Below are 24,531 nucleotides of genomic sequence, written 5' to 3' on the forward strand. Positions count from 1 at the left end.
TGACTTTCAAATGAGACAACTTTTCTTATTCAAGCAAAACATTCTGCCAATGGGGTAAGCAAAAGTTGCTTGGCTAAAATTCTGTTCACTAGAATCTTTTTCTTGTGACTTTACCAATATAATATAACGAGTCCTAAAATAAACAAGCTGTTCTTAATCCCATAGCGAGATTAAAGTCACATGTTCTTATTTAAGGGAAGAAGTCAACCAAATGCTCCTGTAAGATTCATAAACTGAGATCAAATTTGCCTTTATGAGTCTCGATGTCAGCAAAAGGTTTTTCCATATTCCAGATGCAGGAGTTACTATTCTTGAAGAGAGATTTTCCTCCAGACTAACAACCATTCATACCATTTTGACAGCCTCCAATGAAGCTGTCATGCAATGTGGAAGGGGGGGGGCAACGTGCTAACCACTCTGCCACCGTACAGTGAAGATGGCTACGTGTCGGCATGTTGGTTATGTTGGTTCCTCCTTCAGCCGTCTGAGCTTTTCAGCAAGCATGAAGCAAAGCATATGGATGGAACTGTTTGACTTCAAAAGAGAAAAGTGTGATTGTATCTAAAATTCACTTCATTTAGGAAAACCTGCTGTCATAAACATTATCAGAATTCTTTTTTTGGGCGTGATTTGCATGTAAATTTCCTTGTTTTTACGTTCATAGGCGAGACAAAAAGGGAGTCATATTTTCTTGCATCGAGTTGAATCATTTTACACATTTACAGATTTTAAATCCAACCTTTGATGACTAATATTTGGACTTTATTCCCGTAAAATTACAGCCTTTTTTCCCATTTCTGCTGATTTTTTTTACATTTTCCAACTATTTCATTTCCTCCAGCTTTCCTCTTGTACATTTTCTTCTCGTCATTATAACTTTCTATCTTTTATTTTTCTTTATTTCAACATTGTTACTACAATGATATTTTTCCTCATTTTACAACTTTTTTCTCATTTTCTGTTAATATTTTGACTTTTCTCTGGTAAAATATCTGCTGTTGATTTTTTTTGTATAGTTTTTACTGTATATTTTTCTTCTCCTGATATTTTGACTTTATTCCAATGTTGTCTTCCTAAAAGTGCAACTTTATTCATTGTTTCACACTTAAAAATATATATCACTTTTTTCTGTAATATTTCAACTTCATGCTACTAAAAAGACATCCTCATACTATTACTTTATTCTTGTGAAATGTTGGCTTTTTTTCCTTGCTAGACTTTGACTTATTTTGACTTTTGATTGATTTTCCCCGTTTTGCTGCTGTTGTTGTTTTTTTTGAAGTTTCCTTGTCAATTGACATTTTTAGACTGTGCTGCGGGCCGATAAAATCACAGCCGCGGGCTGCAAATGGCCCCCGGGCTGCACTTTGGACACCACTGATATAGTTTCTGTTGTTAGAGTCCGTCCGTCCATCCGTAAATTTAGAACGTTTAGAAAGCGGTTTTATTCTTAATTTAAGACAAATATATGTTAATCTGTTGTTGAAGAATTTAGCTCGTTATTAGAAAACAGAACTAATTTGTGGCCAAAGTCTCTTCGTAAGAATTGGCTAGCCATCCTTTCTTAATAGAAGATGATTTTTCTTAAGTGAAAATTGCTAGACAAGATACTTTTTCCTTTTAGGAAAAAAAAAGAAATGGTTGCTTAAAGTGGGACTTTTTTTTACATTCTTGAAATGTTGTTTTTGCAGTGTACAGGAAAAAGATATATTTACTATATGTACAAATGTGATTATTTATGTATAGTGTCCATGTACGTCAGAGGTGCACAAGTCACCTGGTCTGTCTCTTACTATAAGACAAACATATCTAACCAGTAGACCTTCAAACTATTCGACTAAACGTATTTCACATTCACACTTTCAGAGTTTACAGGTAATCGTTGATATCAAAGTAGTAAGTAGTAGTAGGATACTATTCACAGATGATTCACAATTCAATTCAGTATGGCAGTAAAGATAATTACACGAGATTCCTCAATAGTCAAACAGCTACGTAGCGTTCATTATACACACACGTCATGTTAGCATTTGCTATCAAACATTACACATCAGCAAGAAATGAAAATGATGACGCAAAAGACAATGCAGCCGAAGTCAAGGCAACGTGTTAAAAAGCTTTCCATTTCATCAAGAAATAATTAAGCAAAAGTGTAGAAAGCACACGTTTCTATAGTGGAGTGCATGACGCGAAGCAAAGCAACTGACTTTTGGACGATTGAGTAGCCGCTGCAGGTGAACAGATAACTTTTGTTATCCAGTAGATACTGTATAGCAGGGGTCACCAACACAGTGCCCGCGGGCACCAGGTAGCCCCCCACGACCACATGAGGTGCCCGCAAGCCTGCTTTTCATTCAGGCTTTCAGTTAATCATGTGAGAACACTAGAAAGAAAAGTATTGTGAAACATAAAATGTGAGTTGTGGATACCAGCATTTTGTGAATGTTCTGGTAAAACAAGCATATTTGATCTGTTTGGGTTGAAATAAGCTATGAAAATCATTTCTACAAAAATGAGTAGCTCGTGGCCATTTTCATTTTCTAAAAGTAGCTCTCACAAGGAAAAAGGTTGGTGACCCCTGCTGTATAGGCTTCTTACCGCTCCCTCAGTTGATCCCTAATCGGAATAATAAAGATGGAAGCTGCACCTCCATGTGTGTAGTTTGAGACGTCTGTTCACCACTTCATCTTTGCTGCAGGGGAGCAAGAGCAAATCAGGAGGGGAGCTTAATGTCAGCTGACTAATGCCATGTGACATCTACAATAGACGTTTACGCTGTCGACCCAAACTGCCTTTGCGATCGACCGGTAGCTCGCGATTGACATAATGGCACCCCTGTCAGTTTCATCTGCAAATCTTAACAAGCAAGTGTCTTTTGCTTTTTCTTTGGCTTTTTTGTGACTTCTTTGGGTGGTATTTGTATTCCAAGCGCTATGACAGGACAGTACCAGTGAGAGACCCGAGTACATCGAGAGCGATGCTGCCAAGTCTGAACCCTCGTCTCCTCCCAGTCCGCCAGCGCATGCTCACGTGACCTTTTGCTCTTTAAAATGAGGTCACGCTGGCATTCCTCGGATGCATGAGTGTGTGTGCGTGTGGCTTTCCGGGGATTAATGCAAACGGCTGGAAGCAAGCGTTTGGTGTAAACCAGACAGGATGGTTCTACGCTGGTGCGTCATCTGTCAGAGTTGACGTTTTTTGTTGTTGTTGTTGTAACCTTGGCTGAAGTGAGAGGGTTTGATGTGGTGTCAACAGCACCGTATTAGCCAGCTCATGAACCATTAACCTCCCCCATGGACAACACTTGGACGCGACCCCGCTGCCTCACAACACCAAATGGGAGCGGATTTTATTCATGCGGCTTCCATTCAAATCTGATGTATCGTTTTCTTTGACTTCAACTATGACCAGCGATCCAAAGCTGCTCTCTCTGCAAAAACCCTCCATCTTTTTACGTCCCAGTCGTAAACCTCTTCCCTCCCCTTAACAACAGGAGAGAGGGTTTTCTCGCCCAGGCTATCAATAATAAACGATTGTTCGCGGTTTCAACGTGATCACAGCGATAATGGCCTGAGAAAGGTTTCAAAGAACACGGTGCTTTTAGCGCAGAAAACCACCAGCAGGAAGTATGTTATTTATTTCTATGTTATTGTTTGTTACTTGAAATAGATAGAAACATGGCTGCAAGGATAACTTAGCTAAAATGGCAATCATCATTATTATTATTATCCTTAAAGGAAAAGTGCACTTTTTTGTAATGTTGCCCCTCATCCACACTCCTTATGTGAGACATGAACACACGTCTTTCTTTTTTCTCTGCTTCTAAAGATATAAAAACAGCTAAAAAGAGGCAGCTAAGAATGCACATAATGGGACACACCTATTCCGCCTCCAAAAAGCGCCAGAAAGGCTCCATTTCCATCATGTGGGCTGCATATGAAGCACATTGTTATTATTATTGTTATTAACATTGTTACGCCCAAGAACTACGTTACTGGCGTAGTGACACTTCACCACACCACAGTGGCTAGCTACTAGCCGGCTAGCGACTAGCTTCACCACACACTAGCCAAAGGTAAGGCTACATATTGGAGCTGCTGTGTTTTTGTTCCTTTCTATGTTGCTATGTGAAATCAATGCACCCAGGAAGGAAGTTCCCAAAATACTCCAAGTATGACATGTTATCATGAATGTACCTGTTACTACATGATCACAGCATGGATGGAAAACCACTAAACCTTCTTGGAGCTTTTTGGACGTGTTTTCATAGGCGGAATAGGTGCGTCCCATTACATGCATTCCTTACCTGCCTCTTTTTAGCTGTTTTTATATCTTTAGAAGGCACAGAAAAGAGGATTATGTTTAATATAAGGATTGTGGATGATGGGCAAAATTCCCCAAAAAGCGCAAAAAGTGTTCATGTGTGTGGAGTACAACCTGAATAAAATCAGCTGAAAAGTCTTAAAAGTACGCAGTGTGTACACGGTGTTGTAACATGCACTACAAACTACAAACAGTATTGATTTCCTATTGAATGTGGGACAATGCTGGAAGCATTTTGTTGTACCTCATGCACGGTGTCTTAATCATAGGCTGTTCATTCACTCGTTGGCCATCAAACACGCACGCACGCGCACACACGCGCACACACACGCACACATGCTAGCATAAAGAAATGTGGCACAACGTGCCCTGCAGTGTTGCCAGCCATTCCTTTTCACCGTCTACTGATGAGCTAGTGTCTATTCTGTGTCTATTCAGTCTGGCTGTGCATGCAGAGGTTTGCCCAAGGGCACTAAAACCAGCAGCACATGGCGCTGTCTTAGCTTCACGTTATTCATGGTGCCCAGAAGAAAAGGTTACTTCCGCCATCATGCAAACATCTTCTGTCCATGCTGGCTGTGCTCTGTCCTTAGACCTCATCTAGCCCCCCAGGGAAGGACAAACCTTGGGGGTGTGTCGCTGAATGCCCTGTGTGTCAGCAAATGGAATCCCATGTCACCATCTACCACCTGCAGGGTGTTTGCCCCTCCCAGGCGCTTGAAGACGCTGCAAAATGGAGCGTTTGTGGGTCCTATTATACCGTAAACACTCCACCATACGCCTCCTGGATGTAGTTGCTGGCTGTGGCTTCAAAAACATTGTCATCAAGCACTGTGGCTGTAGGCAACCTCCTTTCTTTGATTCAGCGTCATGAGTGCTCAGCATCCTGCAGTTTTACCTACCTCTGCATGCACTTTAAAATGTTGTTACTCAGCTGTCGAAATGGAACTCGTGCGCGTTGCACTTTCCATACAATGAACTCATCAGCTCATATAAATGCTGGCTGAGCAGTTTTCTCCTGACCGTTACTACAACATTGGTTGTGGTGCTGCTGTGTTGGGAAATACGTATAGTTGTCAATAGACGGCAGCCTGGTCAAAGATGGCTGGTTTCCACTCCAAATCATTCTTAAAGTGAGTGGGGGTGTAGGAGGGAATTTTGACGTCATACCGATAAATCAGATAACATTAAAAATACCTCCAAAAACCAGTCTTTAAAAAAAAAAATGCTCCAATGAGGTGAGATTACCCGTACTGTGCGGGTGAGCAAATCAAGCGTGCCTTTTTTCTCCTGCCTGTGACATTAATGGCATGCGCTCACTTGTAAACAAACATTAGCTTTCCGAGGAAGACATTTTGCGTGCTAATTGTACCAAAGGCTCCACGATGAGGGGAAAGCACACAAAAAACCTTATCAGCCACCTGAAACACCAGAACCACGCCATTGGAAAAGTGCAAAAAGTGCTCAGAGCGTGTGCCCGAATACAGTGCACCTTGCTGGGCCGCAGCAGGCGGCTCCCTCGGCTCCATGCTCTGTATCATGTCGGTCTTGAGAAGCAGAATGTTCTCGGTCTTTTCACTTGAGCTAAATAAGCACCCTAGCTTATATTTGGAGCGTTTTACGTCGACGTAGGGCCACACACTTGTTGCGGACACGCGTATACACAAAACCTGCAGAGACCTCATTGAGATAAGTTTCAATGTCCTGCATGTTTGCATGGCTAAAGGATATGCTGAGCAGACCCTTCCACAATGATCACGTACGGGACAGATGTGGCCCTCGAGCAGGCGTGTGGGTGCTTCCCTTTAGAACTATTTGAAAGAGCTGTGTACTTAGCACAACCAAACCAGCCTCAACTGCCATAATTCCAGTTACGGCTCTCTCCATTTAGTGTGCAGCTGCACCCCCCACCCCCCAGGCCCAGCCTCCGGAGAGCTCATACATTACGCCCCCCTGCACGCAAGCTTGTGTTTGGCAGGCGCAGGGAAAGACCCGGGGTGAGACCCTCGAAGGTAGTGTTGGATATTTATAGCTCGTATTTGTGGAGGGGCGTGTCTGCTGTGTGTGTGTGTGTGTGTGTGTGTGTGTGTGTGTGTGTGTGTGTGTGTGTGTGTGTGTGTGTGTGTGTGTCTGTGCGTGTGTGTGTGTGTGTGTGAGACACCCTTTTAGCCATCAAACACATTTTCTGGTCCCGAGAAGGCCTTAGTGGTATCCCTCCCGTACTGCACACTGAAGCAGATCTTAAAAAGGATGCCAAGTGCATACTAGAGATGCACCATATCTTTTTTACAAACCCATACCGATACCAATACTGATACCGGTAACTTTGTGCTTTTCAAGACCGATATGAAACCGATGACCCATAACTTTATTAAATATGTATTTTTAAAAATGTAGATGTAAGTGTAGTTTGTGCACACCTCCAGGTAAGAAGGACTGGAACAAACTAGTATTTGACCAACTGTACGTGTTGATTGGATCAAATATCATGACATTACCACATCATAAGACCAGACCAGACGACCAGACCAGTTTAACATTACTTTGAAGAAAAATGTAACAAATATAAGACAATGTATTGCAATCTACTGATTTAATTTCTACTACGTGACACTACGTGTGTGTATGCAACCGGCCCCACCTCCACCCACCGAGACAAAGCAACTGTATGATTGACAAGAGGTCTCACTTTGTTCACAGTTGTTCTATGAAGCATCTTGGTGCTGAACCAAGGCACAGTGAACTCATAGAAAACATACGCATGCACATGGCAATATATGAGGGCCGACATAATTAGTTCATTTTCATTTATTGTGTGATTAATTCATTCATTAATTATTGTCTCTGGCCTAGTGCCCACCAGATTCTTGTCACATTTTAATCTTGTGACACCCATAATCACTACTAGAGTACAGAGGGGGAGGAGCCGCCTGCTGTGGCCCAGCAAGGTGCACTGTATTCAGGCACACGCTCCGAGCAGCCGGTGTGACGCCACGGAGGTCTCTGGTGAACCTTTTGCACTTTTCAAATGCAGCAGCGCTGGCGGTTCAGGCGGCTGACAAGGTTTTTTTGTGTGCTCGATGGGGTTTTTCCCCCTCATGGTGGAGCATTTGGTACCCCGTCCTTCCTCTTAAAGTGAATGTTTGTTTACAAGCGAGCTCAGGGAGGTTACGACAGGTTGTTAATGTCACAGGCAGGAGAAAAAAGGAGCGCTTAAAGCGTATTTAGAAGGCCATGAACAGGTTTTCTATGCCTAATACGTTTTTTTTTCTCTTACTATGTCTACTATATTGGGTGATAGGAGTGTAAAGGTGACTATAGGGGTGTTAGTTCATGTCTAGAGGGCTCTAATCATGTTAAAACCATATTTAGAAGGTTGTAAACAGGTTTTCCATGTCTAATATGTGTTATTTTCCCTTATTATGTCTATTATATCAGGTAATATGGGTGTAAAGGTGACTATAGGGGTGTTAGTTCATGCCTAGAGGGCTCTATCGTATTGAGAAGGTGGTAAACAGGTCGGTATGATGTCATAATTTTCTCATATTGGCTGGATAATTATGGTGCACCCCTATTTGCTACAGCAGATATACAGTATTTTGCTCCTGGGATCGACAAAAGGCAGCCATACACGGCAATATCAACATTTTGTAGCATCCTCTTGACTTTTTACGACGTTTGCAGTGTTTCTCTTGGCCACTAAAGCTGTAAATGAAAGACTGACTTGGTAGATGTTGCTTAACCGAGCTCTATGGCTAGCTTATACAGACTTTGTCCAAAGCGAGTGTTTGTCACTTCAGCCCTCAGCCACTGTAGAGGTGTGGCGGACCGGTTCCCATATGGTCTCTGTGTGATCCACCACAGCCGGTGCTGGCCCTCAGCGCCGGGCCAGTCCGTGTCCGTCCCCGCCAACGTCCCTCCATCACTCGGCGAGCGGCCAGGCGCCGTCACAGCCGCAGACCAGACCAGCTGTTTCATTCTCTTGCTTCCATCTTATCTCCTACGCCAGGCCATTTTGTCCCCCACCAAAGAGGCGGGTTGCGACACGCTGGCATGAGCGTGCATCTCCGTGTAGAGTCTGCGAGGTCGAGCAGGGCACCATCTGCGGGACGCTTTGCTCTTCTGTTTGCAGCACAAGCACAGCCAAAGTCAAAGGCTGCTCGGTTTGGGATGCGACCCGGTCAAACGGAGTTAGGCAAACAATGAAAGCGAAACGGGACGCGTCCGGGCTTAAAGCTGTCTGGCCGTGCCTTGACGCGGGCTGCTGGCGTCCGCACTTTTTTGCGCCCCGTGCGTCTCACATTTGGACTTATCAGAGCGTGCAGACACGGAGGGGCACAGAAGCAGCAAGCTTGTTGTCATAGCGACTTCTGGGTTCTGGATCTCACCTGAATCACTTGTCCCCCCGTGGCAGGGGTGCTCATTGTCATTGTCCTCTCTGGTGACTCATGGAGCCATTAGCGACTGAACCGTGGCTTATCCGCAGCACTGTGATTGGTTGAAAGACACTGTCCATTTCCTCCCAGGTAAGAGCGTCACGGAAACGGACTCATGAAGTGGTCATCATTTGGGTCGTAACGTCTCATTAGAATTGGGAGGTGGAGCTGTGGAACCTCCCAGCGTGTTCACAGCCCTGCAAACACAGCTGCAGGCAGCGGAAGGTGAAAAGCGTGTCTGTGTAACTCTTTTTAAGCCAATTAAATCAGGCGCAAGTCTGGAGGGAACAAATCGATGCAAATGGGAGCAGAACTGAGCAGCAGCGCTACAAAACAGAACAAGACAAATTCTATTGATGCGGCTACACAAACAAGTGATGTTTATCGGCCCTAAATCCTGCAGGACGCCCCATACCCGCAAAATATGTGACCTTTTAATGAAAGTACCTTCTCCTCTGCTGCAAATAATTACCCTTCCCTCGCCTTGTTTATCAGATGCTGTCCTTTTTCTTAACACATTTTGAATAATGGATGAAGTTTTGTAAAATTGTTCTCCTCTTGCATTTTAATTGCAACTTTCCAGCCTCCAGATAGCACCCTCAAGGGATGCAACACGAGCACAGCAAATGCTCACGCCGCTAATAGTACGGCCCCGCCCATTAATCGGACCATTATAGCATTATAATAATCAGTACTGCGCCAAAAGGGGGGTTTAAATGCTTATTGTCCCACAAATTGGTGCTAAACAATATTACTGTTTACATTTTTGGAGACCAAATAAAAACACTGTTATGATAATGCAGCGGTGCCTTAGTTATGAATCCCTTCATGACTCAAACCAAAATGGACTCTAACCAAAGCAAAATTTCCCATAGAAAAAAATGTAAATGCAATCAATCGGTTCCAGACACCCAAAAATGTTAACAAAAAACTAACTTCAGAACAATAATTATAGTTTTACATGCAGACATTGATGCAAAAATATTTAAGCATGACAAATGAATGGACAACTGAACATTTTTACATGGTTTTGTTGGGCAAAAACCCACCAAACCATCAATTAACAAAATAACACAAAATAAGCACCCAATTCTGCTGCGGCCACTTTCACATCAAACTAAGTATCAACGTTCTAGAACCAATAAACATGCACCTTGCACATCAATATTGAAAATGAAAAAAACAAGTAGAGTGCGCCGGTGAGGAGAAGGTGTGCTACGTGCTATGTTTGGCATGTGCTATGTTTGACTGTGCACGATGTGAACATGCTACGGAATGCTTATGTTTTGCTGTTGGAAGCAGAAGTTATGTGTTGTCATGTAAAATGAGACAGGCAGAAACACCCAGTGTCACCATCCATGCGCTCCATCCGGGATGACAGGCTGTCACGCGGGAACCAGCTGTGCATCGCAGCCGATGGCCGAGCCACTCCCGTCCCATTTACGTACCTCTGAAATGATGACAGTCTTCTCTTTAAGCCAGAAAATTGGGAGGCCTTGCACCCTTGTCTCGGTACGCCCTTCAAAAATGTTCACATAAAAGACGTTTTTCTAGTTTGACAATGATACTTTTACGTGCATACAACTGCTAAATGCATATAAATGATGAATGAAAGGGATAAGTGAACTTTTAGGCCTGGTGATTGTTCCCAAAGACACGACGTGGCAGCAAGATCAACCATCACCACCTTCCTGTTTTCACTCACGTCTTCAGTGAAGGTAAAAGTAACCGTAAATGTTCATTTATATGCACTTATATGCTTTTCACCTTGTTTTCTGCACGTAAAACTATTATTGTAAAACTATAAAAACATTTTGGGCTTTTTGGCATGGATGAATTGGATTTCCATTATTTTTTTCATGGGAAAAGTTGATTTGGTTAGAGTTGGACCTTCCGGAAGGAATTCATGATGATATTTAGTTGTTTTTTTTTCATTGAAAAAAATGGTTATTGGAATGTTTTACAGTTGTCCCTTTTTCAAAAGATAATGAATTAATACATGATGGCCATTTCATGGTTGACTTAGTCAAAATATATTGAAAGACAAGTTATATGTAGCATTGTGGTCACGAGGCTAGCTAGTTAGCTCGCTAGCTTGCATGCTATGTCCCTGCAGTGATCCTGTAGCCTGCGCAATGCAATGGAAACAAAGAATAATGGAGTGTAAAGGCGACTCTGAATTATCTGAATGTTTTATTGCCTAATAAATGGGCCCCTGGGTTCCAGATGACACACAGGTACACATGCTGTGCAGTTTGATCCAAGGCGGGGCAGGTTCCAGTCCAAAGTCCTGCCAGTAGCAAAAAGGGGAAATGCCTGTGGAGGCTCAGATGGTGACAGATGGTTTGGAGACAAATCAGCCTGGGAGTCCTGGGATGACTCAGCCCTTTTAACGTAAAACTACGTGTTTATGTTGTGTTTACTCTGTGCTTGGTATTTCTAGCAATGTTCATCTTGTAGAATCCATGCGTGACGGTGCTTTTCGCTGGCGTGTCAGTGTGGCGTACAGTGTGCTCTACAGCATTTGTCCATGACTCAGCATCAAGCTGTGGTCCCACTTTCTCAGCCGACGCTCGCGTTTGGGGATCGCAAACTTTTGCCGCCCATATTTGCACAACATTGTGGTGTCGCCGTCTGTCGTCATGGCTGGCCCTGCTTTGGAAATGTAATTACTTACGGGAATCATCTGCACGTCAATATTCCATCTTGCAGAGGTCACTTTGTGCGCTGGCGCTAAAAGTGGAAGTGAGGTTGTGGGGACTTTGGGTCATGGGGGTTTTAACTGGACATCAGCCCAGAGCGGAGAGCCTTGCGTGAGTTAGCACTTGCAGATCAGCAGAAACAGGAAGGATTGGCCTGCGTTTGTGGATGCTTATCTAACGGGACACCTGTGGCGAGTGTCTACGTCTTACCATGCCAACACATTTTTGGTTTTCTGCTTTTTTTCTCCAGTTTTGCTGATGTTTGACCTTCCTGTCTACGTTCTATTCATTTGTAAAGGTTGTCCAAAAGATGAAGAATGAATCAATCAGGGTTCCAGTCCAACCCCTGATTGATTCATTGATTGATTCATTTTTAAGTGAGTCAATTCTGTGCCACACAACTTTTGCCCATACAGTCGTCCCTCGTTTATAGCGCTTATTTGGTTCCAGACCCCACCTCGATAAATGAATTACAGCCACACAGGAGTTAATGTTATATGGAATATTTTCGTAGCTACGTCATAGAAATTTTATAAATACGCTTTTTAACATGATTAGAGCCCTGTAGACCTGAATTAACACCCCTATAGTCACCTGTACACTCCTATTAGTCATTGTTTACAACACATTGCACAACTCTTATGCTGCAGGAACTCGAGACGGCTGCTAGCGAACCAGTTAGCCTCGAATTTATTTCTTCTAAACTTAAGAACCCAAAAACGTGCTGCTTGCACACAGAACTGGGGGAGACGCTTTTTCACTCTATGATGTGGGACATGCCATGGCTGACTTCATGACTTCAGACAAATACTATGTATTGTCACACAAATGCAACATTTTGTCATAAAAACACAAAAATACTACATTTTGCAGCAAAATGCATTATATTGTCACACAAATGCAATATTATCTCAAAAAAATGCCATTTTTTGGAATAAAACCTATAGTTGACCAAAAATGTGCTATGTTTTGCTTTTAAATACTATATATTGTCACAGAAATGCACAATTTGGTCATAAAAATGCTGTTGTTTTTCACAGGGTCTAGTTATGTAGAAAAAAGTCACGTCATGAACTCCACTGTAGAAATGTGTGTTTTCTACACTTCCATCTGTTCAACTATTATTTCATGATTGGAAAACGTGCCCGATGCTGACAGCTCTTTCATATGTTGCCTTGATTTGGGCTGCATTGCCTTTTTGGTTTCTTGCATGTCTGTAATGTTTGATAGCAAATGCTAACGTGAAGTGTGTGTCTGATGAACGCTACGTAGCTCTTTGGACTGACGTAATACTCAGGCTGTGTACACAACGATTGGGGGATTACGTGTCATCATCTTGGATTACCTTTAAACTCTGAAAGTGTGACTGTGAAATACTACTCATTCAGGATGCTCCGATCAGGTTTTTATGCTACCGATACCGATCACAGAGATCAAGTGTACATTTTTTAATAAAAACATTAAAAAAGCATTTCTTTTCATAGCTTATTTCAAGCCAAACAAAGCAAATATGCTTGTTTGACCAGAACATGAACAAAACGCTGGTACCCACAACTCGCATGTTCGAGTTCAGAATGCGTTCCTTTCTAGTGTCGTCATGTTATTAACTGAAAACCAGTGTTCGGGCTATCACGGGCGCCTGTCCCGCGTTTGGCTAATCAGCTGCCCAACTGACCGACGATCACATCGCGGGCTGCGAAAACTCACCACACCAAGTGACCGCCCCCCAAACGCCGTACCAAACTAAAGAGTTTTAAGGCGTGTTTTGCTGGGCGCAAAACGTACACGGCTCTCACAATGACAGGACGTCCCACACGGCAGTCGGTGGCCGATCGATCAGAGCACCCCCACTAATCATTAGGATTCAGTACAGTAGTTTAGTAGTTTAGTAGATTACTGCTTAGAGTTGATATGTTTGATAGTAGGAGTTGATCAGGTCACCTTGTAACGTGAATGCTGAAAAAGTACGTGCACGCCTGATATACGTGTACTGTAAAAACGTACATAAATGCTCCTATTTGTAAATATAGTAAATACATTCTGTACATTTAGTAGGCAGTAGATCTTTGGGACTGGCTCATTTTAAAAGTAGCTGGCAGGCTGGGGAAGTGTGAGCACCCCAGCTACAGTACAGTCATGGACAACATGATCGACGTTTCTAGTTGATGTGAAAGCCTGATGCAACTAAAGGGAGCTTTGCTTGGACAAACATAACAATGACAACAAAAATAGCTCCTAAGAGTTCCATTTTTTGGCAGTACAATGCTATAGCTAGTCATGTAGTCCAGCTCAAGAATTGTGAGCACTGGGACCCCCCCAGGGGTGTGTGCTGAGTCCGCTCCTCTACACGCTCTTCACCTACGATTGCGTGGCCTCCCAGAACAACACCAGCATCATTAAATTTGCGGATGACACTACAGTCATCGGACTGATCACTGGTGGTGTTGAAACGTCATACAGAAGAGAGGTGGCGGACCTCATAGCTTGGTGTCGTGATAACAATCTCTACCCTGAGGGGCACCTGTGCTGCAGAGTACCATGTCAGACACACAGTGACGGAGCCTCACATACTGTGGTCTGTTGGTGAGGTAGTCTATAACCCATGCAGTCAGGTGTTGGTCTACTCCCACACTCTCCATCTTCACTCTGAGTAGTGACGGCTGGATGGTGTTAAAGGCACTGGAGAAGTCAAAAAACATGACCCTCACAGTGCTCCCGCTGTCCTCCAGGTGTAGCAGTGATCTGTGCAGCAGGTACATCACTGCGTCGTCCACCGGTAAGCAAACTGCAGGGGGTCCAGCTGAGTGCCCACCAGGGGTCGCAGGTGCTGCAGGATAATCCTCTCCATGGTCTTCATCAGGTGAGAGGTCAAGGCAACAGGCCTGAAGTGGTTAGGCTCCTTGGGACGCGGTGTCTTTGGGATCGGGACCACACAGGAGGTCTTCCACAGGGCTGGGACTTTCTCCAGGCTCAGGCTGAGGTTGAACAAGTGCCTGAGAACTCCACAGAGCTGGTCAGCACAGTCCTTGAGGATTCTAGGGCTGATGCCGTCCGGTCCCGGGGCCTTCCTTCCCTTGATCTTCTTCAGCTGACTTCTCACCTGATCATCCGTTATGGAGAGGGGAGTAGAGGATGGCTGGGATGGGGTTGTGGGGGTGAAGAGTGGTGAGTTGGTAGGGGAGGGAGGGGGGGCAGACTCAAATCTGTTGAAAAACAGAGTTCATCTGCCCAGATCTTGTCCCCACTGGCTTGGTCTCTCCCCACTCCTTTGCCATGGCCTGTGATGGTCTGCAGGTCTCTCCAGACTTCCCTGGCATTATTCTCCTCCAGCCGCTTCTCCAGTTTCCTCCTGTAGCAGTCCTTCCCCTTCCTGATCTTATGCCGGAGTTCCCTCTGGACTCTGCACAGCTCCTCCTTGTCCCCCGAGTTGAAGACCCTCTTCTTCTTGTTCAGCAGGGCCTTAATCTCAGAGGTCACCCAGGGTTTGTTTTCAACCTTTATTTATCTTTTCAAAAAACATTTCAACATTGTGCCAGTAAAGTTGTTTTCCTCAACATATTATGGGAAGATTGTGGTCAAACTGAAACTTTTTCTCATTAGTTTACAAATTTTGCACTTAATATTTTATTCTTGTAAAATTACTGCAGATTTTCCATTTTTATTTCATTTCCATTTTCTAAAAAAAACCCCCGCCTGTTGCCCTAAGTCAGCTGGGATAGGCTCCAGCATGCCCCCGCTACCCTAATGAGGATGAAGCGGTACAGAAAATGGATGGATGGATATTACAAATTTATTCTCATAAAATTGTGACTTTTTTGGTAAGAATACAACTTTTTTCTCTTAACATTTTGAAAAATTCTTTTCTGCTGCTGTTTTTGTTTTTTTTCCCCAACTATTTCAATTTTCCTCTCATCATATTGTTGCTTTGTTCCCATAATAGCTTGTCTTTATTGCCAAGATATTCTAAGTTTTGTCATTTTTCAATGTCATATTACAACTTAAAAAAACAACTTCTTTCTTTACTATTTCCCCTTTACGCTACTATGATGACAGTATTTTCTGCATGACGTCATAATTCCCTCACGTGGGACTGAGGATTCTGGTGCAGTCGTAGTAGTGTTGCGTATTTGCACACTAAGACGCTACGTTTGTATAATAGAGCCATGAGAAAGCCAGACATGGAGAAGTGTACATACTGTATAATAAGAGCAGTCGGATAGGAAGAGAATGCCGAGGGAGGGGCCCCACAAGTGTGACTGTGAGGACAAAGGCTCCTAGAAGGAGCACAATGAACTCCTTTCACCGCCATGACATTTTGTTCCTGTGACACCACGCACTGCACGCTGGCGTCAAGTTGAAAAGTGCATGTGACTGATTGCGGCTACGGAGATGAAAGATGCAAGCAGTCCCAAGTTGTCTTGTTTTTCTTCCATTTTGTTCGGCCATGCACACTAACTTGGCAAGGAGCTTTTCTTTCCTCCTGCTGTTGATGTTACGCAACCAAAGTGGACTGTTGGCTTTTTGCTTGTTGTTGTTTTTTTTTCTTCTCTTCGCATGTTGAGACATTTGTGCTTGTTCTTGCCTTGTTTGTGTCCCGCAGCATGGCAAAGCTTGACTTCAGCGTGCCACACGACCGGAAGAATGCATGACAGTCACGCTTGAAGTGCTTGTTAGCGCCAATCTGTCAGACTTGGACCATGTTGCTCTCAGGCAGGGACAGAAAACCTGACAAGTGGCTGCCTTATGCTTCATATGACTCTATCTTTTTAACATCACTCGGCCTGTCACCATAACAAATTTTGCTGGTTGATAATTGTGCTACAAATTATCGTCGATAATCGACATTATCAACAATATTTTTTGCCTGCTTGAGCCACATTAGCACCATTTTGCATTGTTTTGTTTATACTTACTTTGCCGACCAAACGCCTCAGTAAGGCCCCGCTGCCTGAGACACCTCCATCTGTAGTTTTTTTCCCCCCGTTGAGAAAACTGCCCGTGTCGGTCGTCGGTGTTCATGCACTCACCTTGTTCATTCTGTTTAAAACCCAAATATTCCCCCACCGTGGCTGTAGCATTCATTCTTAGAAACTATCGCTTTTGTGCCATCATTCATGTTAGCGTAAGCTGGCTCACGAAGCTAACTTGCTGCTACACAAGGTAGCGGGGAGGAGACGACAGGAGGGCTCGCTCGCTCACTCACACACACAGACAGCTGCAGAGTGAAGCCTCTCGTCATCCAGACGAGGAATACAAACACAATGCATGCGCATGGCAATTTATTCAGGACGACAAAATTGATCGTTGTTTTTTTTATACAGTTGCATCAATGGATTTATGGTTTATGGCGACAGACCTAAGCGTTCTTCAGTCTGCTCCTGTTCAAATCATTTTACACCGCAAGCGATGACTCCCGACACCTAGCACGCCACACGCCTGCTAGCGTGCACCGACGTTCATGTGTTTCCTTTTGTGTTTGTCAGGTTTGTCAGGGTTTTCCAGCATGTTTGGGAAGAAGAAGAAACGGCTGGAGATCTCGGCTCCGTCAAACTTCGAGCACCGGGTCCACACGGGCTTTGACCCGCGCGAGCAGAAGTTTACCGGGCTGCCCCAGCAATGGCAGAGCCTCCTGGCGGACACCGCCAACCGGCCCAAGCCCATGGTGGACCCCTCCTACATCACCCCCATCCAGCTGGCGCCCATGAAGGTAGTGTGACCACACGGCCTCCGCCTTCCTTGTCTAACTCCTCCATTTTGACCCCCACTAACTTGTAGCCCCCCTCAATCCTGCAATGTCACTCATCTGGACTCTTTTACACTAAAAGCTCGTCTGCTTTCTTTCTCAAGTAGCATCTGGCATACAGTATACAGTATATCACTATTTACATCAAAGAGCACTGCTTTAAACCTGCATTAAGCCAAATGCTGTGGAACGTGAGGAAATATTAGACATGACAAGTGCTTTTAGAAACCTGCATGATTTGGAGTGCATGAGAAAGTGGAAAGGAAGATGTTGCTCTTTTCGACCACATGGTCAGTTATGATAAATATATCATAAATAAACAACAGAACCAATGTTGTAATAGAGCATAGAGTAGGGGAAACATTTTAAAGCGCATGCAGAGGTGAATACACCTTCAAATGCAGCGACTGCCATTTCTGCCAGTACATCACAGGGTTGGCCTCCAGCCACATCTGTCAATGCCAATGTTACACAATGATCACGTGTTGCGTAAGTCAGTGCAGACCACGCACTCGGCGACGATTGGATGCGCTCAGTGGAGCATTTGCTCGCTTGGTTGTTGCATTCAAAGCCGCCGGAGATCTGAGCAAAAAAATCACCTCCAGCAGGGGTGGCCAACGTGCCGCCCGTTAAAAGTACACAACAACCACAGCAAAAATGGACTACATTCAAATTATAATAAGAGAACAAAGAGTTTACAAGTGTAGCGTTGTACCGTCATGAGGAAAAATAGCATCATTTTAGTAGAGAAGAAAAAAGACTCAAATCATGAAAAAGTAACAGAACCGTGAATAAAGTTGTCATTTTTGGAAAATTCGTTTGCTGAAAAAGGGGCATAAAGTCATACACATGACAAGAAGATTTAGAAGAAAGTTGAAATAGTTGGGGAAAAAAACTGTTAAAAATAACAGTCATTTTATGAGAATAAAGTCAAAATTCTAAGACAAAAAGAATTCTTGCAAAAAAAGTCACAATTTTACAAGAATAACCTATTATGACAAAAAATAACATCATTTTAGTGGCAGAAAATTGAAATATTAAAAAAAAATACATTTTTAAAAAGTTGTAATTTTCTGAAAAACAAAAAAACCCAACGATATTTTGGAAAATGAGGTTGCGGAAAAATTTCCAATGTTACAAATGAAAATATTACGGGAATAGAGTCATAATTATGACAAGAAAATGTACAACACATTTACAACAAAGGTGAAATATTTGGAAAATTTAAAAAAACAGCAAAAATGAAAAAAATTGCTGTGATTTTATGAGAATAAAGTCAAAATATTAAGACAAAAAAATTACTCTTGCAAGAAAAAAGTCCCAACTTTACAAGAATAATCTCGTAATATTATGAAGAAAAATAACATCATTTTAGTGGCAGAAAATTGAAATATTAAAGAAAAATACTTACAAAAAAAAAAGTTGAAAAACAAAAAACCCAAACATATTTTAGAAAATTAGGTTGCAACAAAAGTTGTAATGTTACAAATCAAAATGTTTCGGGAATAGAGTCATAATTAGGACAAGAAAATGTAGAACAAAGTTGAAATATTTGGAAAATTAAAATAAAAAAACACCAAAAATGAAAAAAGTTGCTGTAATTTTATGAGAATAAAGTCAAAATATTAAGACAAAAAAATTACTCTTGCAAGAAAAAAGTCCCAATTTTACAAGAATAATCTGGTAATAAATAACATCTAAAATAACATCATTTTAGTGGCAAAACATTTTTTATATTAAAGAAAAATACTTGAAAAAAAAGGTGTAATATTCTGAAAAGTAAAAAAATAATTTTTGGGGGAAAGTTTGGTTGTGGAAAAAGTTTTAATGTGAAAATATTACGGGAATGAAGTCATAAATAAAGTCCGAAAGTGTACGATGTGGCCCTCACCCGAGGAATAAGTTTGGACACCCCTGCTTTACATTCTTGGTGTAGCACCTGAGACTAAAACATGACTCGGGCAAATGTTGCAGGTTGTTTTGTGCCCCAGATGGCCCCAAAAAGACTGACTTGGAAGTGAGTGCAAGGTAACGTTCCCATGCTGCGTTTAATGCAGATTTAAAGAGCATGAAAGCAATGATGTCTTTTCACCCCCGTCCTCTTTTTTTGTGTCTTCTTGTGTCTGACGACCCTTCTGAGTGTCTTTTCTGTCGTGTTGTTGTTCATTGGTTCCCTGCAGTAATCGTATATCACACCAGTAGGTGAGAAAGACTGCCCATGGTACACTTCCAGCGGGGGGCGCTCTGCCCTCCATACTGGACGTTTGGGATGGATGTGTTTGTCCAATCATAGCACACTTGTCAGCCGTCCTGCCAAATGCATCATTTGGCAAAAAGATGATGATTTGCTTAGAGGAAACCGTGCCAGGAGGCCCAACCCCCCCATCCCAAGAACAGCAATATGCCACAGGAAATATCTCTGAAGAGGCGGGAACAAGAAGGTTAATTCTCTTGCTCTCTTCACAGATATCTCCCAAGAAGGTCCGGCCGTCCGAAACACCGTTGCCCAAAGTATGACTCCCTCTTTCCCCTTTGTTAACCCCCCCACCCCACCGCCCCTCCGCACTGCACTGGCACTAGCACACACCCCCACCCCGCCCCCGCCGCCGCCTTGTTACCGCATCTCCTCCCGTCGTCTCCGCCGCCTGCTGCCATGCGTTCGGGTGGAGGCGGGGAACCGAGAGATCACATGACATAACGACATGGCTCCTCTAGACTTCATTTCCACCCTGTCCTTCCGTCATACGCATGACTGCCCCCCCCCCCAAACGTAGCAAACACTAGATGAGCTGTAGCGGCATGTTCCCATCTTTCTACCCCGATTAGCTACCATCATGCTAATCATTAGCATCAGTAAGGTGAAGGTGCAAAGTCTTTCAGGGTAATGAGCCATTCCCTGACGAGCTGAGGGATGTCACACCTGCCAATGTCTACACATTTGTTGTACTCAGCACGCATTTTGACCCCCGAATACGCTTGTCGGCTGCGCTGCTCTCCAGGTACGCATTTTCTAATTTTTCAAAAAAAGACTCTGAGATACAGTCACAGATACAGATACAGTCACAGTTACAGTTACAGATACAGTCACAGATACAGTTACAGATACAGTCACAGATACAGTTACAGATACAGATACAGATACAGTCACAGATACAGTTACAGATACAGTCACAGATACAGATACAGTTACAGTTACAGATACAGTCACAGATACAGTCACAGATACAGTCACAGTTACAGAGACAGATACAGTCACAGATACAGTTACAGATACAGTTACAGTCACAGATACAATTACAGATACAGTCACAGTTACAGTTACAGATACAGTCACAGATACAGTTACAGATACAGTCACAGATACAGTTACAGATACAGATACAGTCACAGATACAGTTACAGATACAGTCACAGATACAGTTACAGATACAGATACAGATACAGATACAGTCACAGATACAGATACCGTTACAGTTACAGTCACAGATACAGTTACAGATACAGTCACAGTTACAGTTACAGATACAGTCACAGATACAGTTACAGATACAGATACAGATACAGTCACAGATAAAGTTACAGATACAGTCACAGATACAGATACAGATACAGATACAGTCACAGATACAGATACAGATACAGATACAGATACAGTTACAGTTACAGATACAGTCACAGATACAGTTACAGATACAGTCACAGATACAGTTACAGATACAGATACAGTTACAGATACAGTTACAGTCACAGATACAGTTACAGATACAGTTACAGATACAGTCACAGTTACAGAGACAGATACAGTCACAGATACAGTCACAGATACAGTCACAGTTACAGATACAGTTACAGATACAGTTACAGTCACAGATACAGTTACAGATACAGTCACAGATACAGTCACAGTTACAGTTACAGATACAGTTACAGATACAGTTACAGTCACAGATACAATTACAGATACAGTCACAGTTACAGTTACAGATACAGTTACAGATACAGTTACAGTCACAGATACAATTACAGATACAGTCACAGATACAGTTACAGATACAGTCACAGTTACAGTTACAGATACAGTCACAGATACAGTTACAGATACAGTCACAGATACAGTTACAGATACAGATACAGTCACAGATACAGTTACAGATACAGTCACAGATACAGTTACAGATACAGATACAGATACAGATACAGATACAGTCACAGATACAGATACAGTTACAGTTACAGATACAGTCACAGATACAGTCACAGATACAGTCACAGTTACAGTTACAGATACAGTTACAGATACAGTTACAGTCACAGATACAGTTACAGATACAGTCACAGATACAGTCACAGATACAGTCACAGTTACAGTTACAGATACAGTTACAAATACAGTTACAGATACATTCACAGATACAATTACAGATACAGTCACAGTTACAGTTACAGATACAGTTACAGATACAGTTACAGTCACAGATACAATTACAGATACAGTCACAGATACAGTTACAGATACAGATACAGTCACAGTTACAGTCACAGATACAGTCACAGATACCGTTACAGTTACAGTCACAGATACAGATACAGATACAGTTACAGATACAGTCACAGTTACAGAGACAGATACAGTCACAGATACAGTCACAGATACAGTCACAGATACAGTTACAGATACAGTCACAGTTACAGTTACAGATACAGTCACAGATACAGTTACAGATACAGTCACAGTTACAGTTACAGATACAGTCACAGATACAGATACAGATACAGTCACAGATACAGTTACAGATACAGTCACAGATACAGTTACAGATACAGTTACAGATACAGATACAGATACAGATACAGTCACAGATACAGATACAGTCACAGATACAGTTACAGATACAGTCACAGATACAGTTACAGATACAGATACAGTTACAGATACAGTCACAGTTACAGAGACAGATACAGTCACAGATACAGTTACAGATACAGTCACAGTTACAGTTACAGATACAGTCACAGATACAGTTACAGATACAGTCACAGATACAGTTACAGATACAGTCACAGATACAGTTACAGATACAGATACAGTCACAGATACAGTTACAGATACAGTCACAGATACAGTTACAGATACAGATACAGATACAGATACAGATACAGTCACAGATACAGATACAGTTACAGATACAGTCACAGATACAGTCACAGATACAGTCACAGTTACAGTTACAGATACAGTTACAGATACAGTTACAGTCACAGATACAGTTACAGATACAGTCACAGATACAGTCACAGATACAGTCACAGTTACAGTTACAGATACAGTTACAAATACAGTTACAGATACATTCACAGATACAATTACAGATACAGTCACAGTTACAGTTACAGATACAGTTACAGATACAGTTACAGTCACAGATACAATTACAGATACAGTCACAGATACAGTTACAGATACAGATACAGTCACAGTTACAGTCACAGATACAGTCACAGATACCGTTACAGTTACAGTCACAGATACAGATACAGATACAGTTACAGATACAGTCACAGTTACAGAGACAGATACAGTCACAGATACAGTCACAGATACAGTCACAGATACAGTTACAGATACAGTCACAGTTACAGTTACAGATACAGTCACAGATACAGTTACAGATACAGTCACAGTTACAGTTACAGATACAGTCACAGATACAGATACAGATACAGTCACAGATACAGTTACAGATACAGTTACAGATACAGATACAGATACAGATACAGTCACAGATACAGATACAGTCACAGATACAGTTACAGATACAGTCACAGATACAGTTACAGATACAGATACAGATACAGATACAGTCACAGATACAGATACAGATACAGTTACAGATACAGTTACAGTCACAGATACAGATACAGATACAGTCACAGATACAGATACAGATACAGATACAGTCACAGATACAGTCACAGATACAGTTACAGATACAATTACAGATACAGTTACAGATACAGTTACAGATACAGATACAGTCACAGATACAGATACAGATACAGATACAGTCACAGATACAGTCACAGATACAGTTACAGATACAATTACAGATACAGTTACAGATACAGTTACAGATACAGTCACAGTTACAGTCACAGATACAGTCACAGATACAGATACAGATACAGATACAGTCACAGATACAGTTACAGATACAGTCACAGATACAGTTACAGATACAGATACAGATACAGATACAGTCACAGATACAGATACAGTCACAGTTACAGTTACAGATACAGTCACAGATGCAGTCACAGATACAGTCACAGTTACAGATACAGATACAGATACAGTCACAGATACAGTTACAGATACAGTCACAGATACAGTTACAGATACAGATACAGATACAGTTACAGTCACAGATACAGTTACAGATACAGTCACAGATACAGTCACAGATACAGTCACAGTTACAGTTACAGATACAGTTACAAATACAGTTACAGATACAGTCACAGATACAGTTACAGATACAGTTACAGATACAGATACAGTCACAGATACAGTTACAGATACAGTCACAGTTACAGAGACAGATACAGTCACAGATACAGTCACAGTTACAGTTACAGATACAGTTACAGATACAGTTACAGTCACAGATACAGTTACAGATACAGTCACAGTTACAGAGACAGATACAGTCACAGATACAGTTACAGATACAGTCACAGTTACAGAGACAGATACAGTCACAGATACAGTTACAGATACAGTTACAGATTCAGTTACAGATACAGTTACAGTCACAGATACAATTACAGATACAGTCACAGTTACAGTCACAGATACAGTCACAGATACAGTCACAGATACCGTTACAGTTACAGTCACAGATACAGATACAGATACAGTCACAGTTACAGTCACAGATACAGTCACAGATACAGTCACAGATACCGTTACAGTTGCAGTCACAGATACAGATACAGATACAGTTACAGATACAGTTACAGTCACAGATACAGATACAGATACAGTCACAGATACAGTCACAGATACAGTTACAGATACAATTACAGATACAGTTACAGATACAGTTACAGATACAGATACAGTCACAGATACAGATACAGATACAGATACAGATACAGTCACAGATACAGTCACAGATACAGTTACAGATACAATTACAGATACAGTTACAGATACAGTTACAGATACAGTCACAGTTACAGTCACAGATACAGTCACAGATACAGTCACAGATACCGTTACAGTTACAGTCACAGATACAGATACAGATACAGTTACAGATACAGT

The 24,531-nt window shown here is 42.2% G+C and overlaps 1 protein-coding gene across 4 annotated transcripts in view; it reads left to right on the plus strand.

Moving 5' to 3' along the window:
* pak5 (p21 protein (Cdc42/Rac)-activated kinase 5) overlaps positions 1-24,531 on the plus strand; it is a 90,221-nt gene that overhangs the window by 19,320 nt on the left and 46,370 nt on the right. For 2 of the 4 annotated variants that reach the window (XM_054761092.1, XM_054761090.1), the window contains exons 2-3: positions 16,945-17,168; positions 19,671-19,715. In XM_054761092.1, the coding sequence (XP_054617067.1) occupies positions 16,965-17,168; positions 19,671-19,715 (249 nt within the window). In that variant the 5' untranslated portion in view covers positions 16,945-16,964. Of the gene's footprint in view, positions 1-16,944; positions 17,169-19,670; positions 19,716-24,531 lie in introns of those variants that run through there. The other 2 variants (XM_054761093.1, XM_054761091.1) reach the window with 2 other exon arrangements.

This window comes from Dunckerocampus dactyliophorus, chromosome 19 (assembly GCF_027744805.1).
Source record: "Dunckerocampus dactyliophorus isolate RoL2022-P2 chromosome 19, RoL_Ddac_1.1, whole genome shotgun sequence".
In the NCBI taxonomy this organism is placed as follows: domain Eukaryota; kingdom Metazoa; phylum Chordata; class Actinopteri; order Syngnathiformes; family Syngnathidae; genus Dunckerocampus; species Dunckerocampus dactyliophorus.